Genomic DNA, 6,768 nt, shown 5'->3' on the forward strand with positions numbered 1-6,768 from the left:
GGAAAGAAGGGAAGAATTGGAGAAAATGCAGGGAAGGTTAGTCAAGATGACAATGGGAATAGATAGGACAACTCCTGGGTACATTTGGAGAATGGAGTCAGGCAGGTTAAGTCTAGAGATAGAAGCAAGAGTGAGGGCTTCGAAATATATGGTAGAAATTTTGGGAATGAGAGAGGAGAGATGGCCAAAAATATGTCTAAAAGAAGAAATGAGGGGAATCAAGAATGGGAATCCGTCGGCATGGGGTAAAGGGTTACAGAAAGCATGCAGAATTGTAGGGGACGGAGAGACGCTGGATTGGGTATTCGAAGGGAGTCGTGTCAATGATATTAACGATAATATGATTAAGGGAGTAGAAAGAAGAATAGAACAGGAAATACAGTTGGACTGGATGAAAATAGATAGTTCCAATTACCGTAGTGGATACAGAAAATGGAAGACCAGCTTGGGGAGAGAAAATTATTGGGATGAAAAAGGGACAAGTCCAGAGGAAAAGGAGCAGTGGGCAAGGTTAAGATGTGGTAACGTAGGAAAGGCAGGGAATAAGGGATACAAGGATACTACGTGTAGAATTTGTGGAGAAGTAGAAGAGAACCTGACGCACATATGGGTTTGTCAAGGGCTAGATGGAAAAATGGATAAAAAATGGATTGACGGTGTTGATAAATGGAAGGACGGAAAGAGAGATCGGGAGTTAGAAGAATTGGTCATCGAAACATTTAGGGAAAACCGAACCCTGTCCTCTGCCGATTTGCCAGAGAGTTCGAAAAGAAAGCAAAAGAAGTATCAGAGGGGGAGGTCAGAGAGAGCGCGACAGAGTGAATGAGAGGAAGAATGAGTTTGGAAGATGGACGATTTATGATATAGTATGTAGAATCAAGGATATAAATATGTAAGGAAATGAATTAACCGCAATGTATTCGCCTAATGTATTCAGTTAGAATTTAAGTGTTAATATTTTCCATGTAAAATTGAAAGGGGAATTCATGTAAATTGTTGGGTATTGTCACTGAGGTGGACACAGAAAAATTGTAAAAGCTTGTAAAAGTATACAATGGAGACAATAAATCAATCAATATTAATATTTCTGGGCGAATACTTCATTATAATTTTGGTAGTATAGACAGCTAGAAGGAAAAGTTTTCAAAGCGAAATGATTTTAATGTTCTGAATTTATATCATTATTAGGCAGATTAAAAAATATTATTTGCATAGTTATTTCAATATTAAATACCTTCATCGCAGAGACTGAATCCATCATTTTAATTGTATCCACATGATTCTTTTCATCATAAATTTTGACACCTATTCCAGCAACACTAACAGCTAATAAAGAAACGACGCTTTGTCGCACAGGCAAGCTCACCAAATCCAAAGGCATTCCTGGCAAATTAATTTTCCACATTTTAATACCCTACAAAGAAATATTTTCTGTTGAACCCTAATTTACCATTTTCTAATTCCTTAAATACAGTTTGCAATTTTTATTTTATGGAATTACAGCTTTGGAAAATCCATAATAGGTGCCATCCATCAAAACTGCAGCTGCTCCTTCACATGTGAGAGGAGCGATAGAAACAATCGGTGCAGATAAACGGTCCCATTCTTTAAAAGAACGGCCTTTTTTTATTGAACCAAGTTGTCCGTCTCTTCCTATCACAATAATTTGCCCATCACCTGTCCATAATCCCGTGCAAGTTGTAGAAACTGGTGGCCAACCGATTACGAGCTTTTCAACTACAAAAAAGGCTCTGCGAAAAAAAATCGGATAAAAAAGCCAGGGGAAATTTTACTTCTAGTTTGCAATGACATCTTCATTAAAACCGTATTAACTTCCAAGATTCCGAATTGATGGACCCTTAGAATTATTTCAAGGGCAGATACAGAGAATTAATCAATCAAATTTAAAATTTGAAAATTTGTATGTTAGGTACATAAAGTACTTAAGGCTTCTTCATTTCCTTCACAAATTTAAGTCCCCTAATTATCAGACCTTATTTTTAGTTTTTTTTTCTGAAACTTTAAGCCGCATACTCCTCTGTATTGGGGTTCATAATTTTTTAACCTCTCCCAAAAAATAAAACCTATCTAACGAAATTTTTGCCGACTAAATTTGTTCATGAATTAATTTAGGGGTCATCCAAAGATAACCTAAGATGATTTGGGGGAGGGCGGGGGGTAAAGTAGTACTGTTTCTTATCAAATTAAGAAAGTATTTCAACTTTTGAAGAAGTGCTTATAAATTTTCAACCGAAAAAGATGACTTCATAACAAAAAATGTAATAGTTCATATTTTAATCAAATAAAAACTTTCATTTTAAATGAAAAACAGTTGACAATAAGCAAAATTTTCAACATAGTACTTGAATCCTCAGCAAAGAAAGATTTTTCAGTCGAGAAATAAAAAAATTCATCCAAAATGTAGAATTTTCATCCAACAAAATTAATTTTCTACTATACAAGATAAATTCTCAACAAAATACATGAACTTTTAACCAAATAGTTGAATTTTCAATGAAGAAGATTAATATTTTTGATGCTAATTTTTTTTCTACTGGTCCAGAATCAATATTTTATAAATATTGATTTTTATTGATAAAGACGAATTTAAAAAAATTACATATAATTAATCTTCTAAAAAAAGTTGATGAATGAAAAAAGATGAATAGATGACTTTTCCACTAAGATGATTAATTTTCTGCCAAAGAAAAAAAATATTGAACAAACTATATATATTTTTAACCAATTGTTGAATTTCTAAACTAAAAATATCGATTTTTAACTAAAAATGCAAGAGTAAACTTAAATTTGAAGACAATACTTTTTAATAAAAACCGAATCTTCTGTAAAGCAGTTAAATTTTCAACCTGAAAATATGAAACTTCAACAAAAAAGTTAATTTTCAACAAAATAGTTAAATTTTTATTTAGAAAAATGCATGTTTACCCCAAATAAGGACAGTCTAAAATAAAACGATCAATTTAAAAAACAAAAAATGAAATTTATACTAAAATTATAAATCTTCGAAAAAAATGAAATTTTAAGAAAGTAGTTCAACTTTAATCAAAGAGTTGAACTTTCTACCTAAAAATATGAATTTTCAATAAAAAATATAATAATTGATATTTTAACCAAAGAGGAGTTTGATTTTGAATAAAACACAATTTAATTTGATCAAAAAAGACAAATTTTCAACAAAATATTGGAAACTTCATCCAAAACATATTAATTTTCAACCAAACAATTGCTTTTTTAACAATAACAAACATTTATTTTCTACCAAAGAACAACAATTTTCAACCAAATACATAATTTTTGGACGAAAAAGTTGCATTTTCAACCTAGAAGATTAATTTTCTGTCAAAAAAGACAAATTTCCCTTTTTAATAAAAAATGTATTAGTTAAATTTGTATTGAAAAACAATCATTTTCAATGAAGAAAACCGATATTTTTACAAAACAGTCGAAAAAATATGAATTTTCAATAAACAGAATTGAATTTCCGACCAAATAGTTGAATTTTTTAGTAAATTGTTGAATTTGTCAAAGAAAAATACGAATTTCATACAAACAGTTAAATCTTCAACTAAAAAAAAGTTTTCAACAAAAAAGTTGTAAAAGATGTAAAATGAATATCAGTACCTAGGATCTAACATGAAAATTTCTCCAGATTCTGTACCGATGAGTATTAAACTACCAGGAAAGTCATTCCATGAATCTTTCCTAGCAGTGCCAATTGTAGTGATAGCATTCATTTTAGTTAATGGCACGGTTCGATATTGTTCTGCAAAGCTTGCTCGAAGATTTTGATCCATGGCAAGAAATTTCAACGTACGAGGGGACATAAATCCAGCACCTAATTCCTGGAGAACTAATTCCAGATCATCAGCTAAAGTTAAAACGTTTAATTCATCCTCCAATCCTGCTTTATGCCAAATCTGCAAATATTAAGCAAGTGGTGTAAACTAAACTATACCTTAATTTTTAAAGAAATTTGGTCGTTCTCTAGCTTTCTAGTTCTCTTTCTAGTCGTTCTCTATTCTTGGTAAAAAAAAAATGTACCCATTTTAATTACACGCGAACTTCGATTTGAGCCCGGTTTTGGTTCTGACCTTCGCCTGAAATCCAGGCTCTCTGTGCGTGAACATCAGAGCCGTGTACACTGCGAGTGAACTGACGCAATGCGACGCAACGTGACGCAGTTATCTAATTAGGCCGTCAGGGTACAGCGTTTTAGGCTATGCTACTGTCTTTTTCACGCATAACTGAATTCTTTGAAGGCTCAAATCGAGTTTTCTCTTATCCAAGTATCCGACCTTGTATTCTGACTTTGAACCTAGTTGTGCTATTGTCAAAAACAGGTATTTATCATTTAGGGGGGATCTCTATGTGGCCCGCAACAAAGTGACACAAACCTCCGAATCTTTAGTTGACTAGTTTACGCAGTTACGTAAACGTCAAACCATGTACATGTCGTATTTCATGATGACGGAATTCACCAAACAAAGAGTGTGCATTAAATTTTGTCAAAAACTCGGCCATTCACGTTCGGACACCATCATTATGAGTTGGAAAGTGTATGTTGATGACTCTATGGGTAATAGCCAAATCAAATACCCTTATTCTAGTAGACCCACAACGGACAAAGCACCTCAAAATGTGAAACGAGTCTTCATTAATGGAAATCGGCGTTTAACAGTGAGAGAGACACAGGAAGACTTCGGGATTCAAAAAATTATTGTAATTGAAGGAAATGTTCTGTTTAATATTATTAATAATATTACCTCTCTTTCCTTCGGATGAGCGTCTAAATATGGTAAGCAGTATTTAAAATGAGGCCTCATATTTTTGAAAATATAAACACTGGAACCAGCTCCAACAGCTACAGCAGCCGATTTAGTATCTCCATTTTCGGAATAAAATCCTACGACTCCACAAGGAATATCTACCATATTATGTTCCGTTACTTGATCCCCTTCCTTGAATACCCGAAGCTTAAAAATATGTAAAAATATTATCTGGTTAAATGAGGTAAAGTCCTAAAAGTACATGAAATAATGTATATAATTTTATAAAACTGAAATTAATTTAACAATAACATATTAAATCATTTATTTATTTAAGAGGCTACCATTTTCTTGTGCATATCTGAAAGAAACGCTCTTTTTGTATATAACAAATGTAAACTTTTCAATTGCTTAATTTTAATAGAAATTTGAATTGTTAAAATTCAAAATTTTCCAATAAATATTAATTCGAAATTATGTTCTTCGCTTTTGGTTCTTCAGTTTTTTTTTTAATTCCAAGGAATTTTGTTATTGAAATTAGGAAGAAAGGAAAGCTTCAATTTATCCCAACTTTAAAGTGAAAATAGCTGAAGTTATATTTATTATGCAATATGGTGAATAGATTAAATTCTGACTAAAACTCAAGAAGTAAAGATATTTTCATTTACAAAAAATGTTGAAACAGAGAAAAATGTATAAAAAAGTGGAAAAGTAACTAAAATTTAAAATAACTGTTACATATGAAATTTTGAAGATAAAAAAGTAAAAAAAAATGGAAAACTGGCTGGAAGGCTCATAAAAACGAGAAATGGACAAACCCTTGCAGTATCATGAATCGAATTTCCTAAATCAGTTGTAATGAGTCTTGCATCTCCATCACCGGATATGTCAATCATATCAATTCCTCCAGGCAGTGAATAAATTAGCGCTCCTGGTTCCCAAATTGCTTCTAGCCATCGACTTTTATGAAATTCTGGTTTCGGCCTCTCCATACTGTGTAGATGACAATTTATTATTACTATGATAAACACAAATTTTCAATAATTAGTTCTTAAATTGAAAAATCAGATTATATCGTTACTTACATCAGTTAGTGTATATTTGAACTTACAACTACGACCTATATCTTAAATCAATATTATTTTTTTCTTTTCTCAACAGCAATAATATTTTTTTTTAAATGAAATGAAAAAACATTTATTATTATAAACTAAAGCAGGATTATAATTACTTCAAGCAATATTTTCAACAAGTATGGAACACAATTCTCAACTTACTGTTGTGTTTGGATTACTGTATCCATAGCAATACCCGCGTGTTTTATAAATACGAACATTTAGTCTCTTCTCGATTTCAAATTTAAAGCTTAGAATACAGTAACTCTTTTATTTAACTAGAAATTATTTCTTCCAGAAGTTTTAAAATTAAATTCTGTTCATCTAAATATTTATATTAAAAATTAATTATCCTAATTCTAGGGAGTCAAATTAAATTAAAAAGAGATTCTATGGAATAGTAGGCATTTTTATATTCATAAGTACTTTCCACAATTTCTTATCAACATTTACACAATTCATATGCATATAATTCATAATTAGAGGAATATAATACTTCATCGATTTCACATTAAACTTTTATCACACGTGACACCATATAAAAAAATGACTTCAACATGAGAAATAATATTCATAAAAAACAGTCTGCTATTACTAATACATTCAATATACCTATTACTTATCGATATGTTAACACGCTTCAAATATCTATTACCAATTATCAACATATTTCATTAGCACCTTCTGATTTTCACGTATTATTCAACATTCGAAGTGATATACAATCATACAACATTGTAAAATCGTGTAAAAATTCTTTTTGCAATTTTTCTCTACAATTCTTACTGTTCTTTTAGAAGTACGTAAAAAAACAACTGCAATATTTTGTTACACTATTTTAACGAATACATATAAGGACTGTACAT

General features: G+C 31.1%; 1 protein-coding gene across 1 annotated transcript in view; it reads right to left on the reverse strand.

Moving 5' to 3' along the window:
• LOC117169846 (protein dispatched-like) overlaps positions 1-6,768 on the reverse strand; it is a 33,926-nt gene that overhangs the window by 5,624 nt on the left and 21,534 nt on the right. Inside the window, exons 11-15 of the mRNA XM_033356354.1 lie at positions 5,606-5,780; positions 4,785-4,994; positions 3,643-3,938; positions 1,502-1,751; positions 1,235-1,414 (exon numbers count right to left, since the gene is read on the reverse strand). Of these exons, the coding sequence (XP_033212245.1) occupies positions 1,235-1,414; positions 1,502-1,751; positions 3,643-3,938; positions 4,785-4,994; positions 5,606-5,780 (1,111 nt within the window). The remainder of the gene's footprint in view (positions 1-1,234; positions 1,415-1,501; positions 1,752-3,642; positions 3,939-4,784; positions 4,995-5,605; positions 5,781-6,768) is intronic.

The sequence above is a fragment of the Belonocnema kinseyi genome, chromosome 3 (genome assembly GCF_010883055.1).
Source record: "Belonocnema kinseyi isolate 2016_QV_RU_SX_M_011 chromosome 3, B_treatae_v1, whole genome shotgun sequence".
Taxonomy (NCBI): domain Eukaryota; kingdom Metazoa; phylum Arthropoda; class Insecta; order Hymenoptera; family Cynipidae; genus Belonocnema; species Belonocnema kinseyi.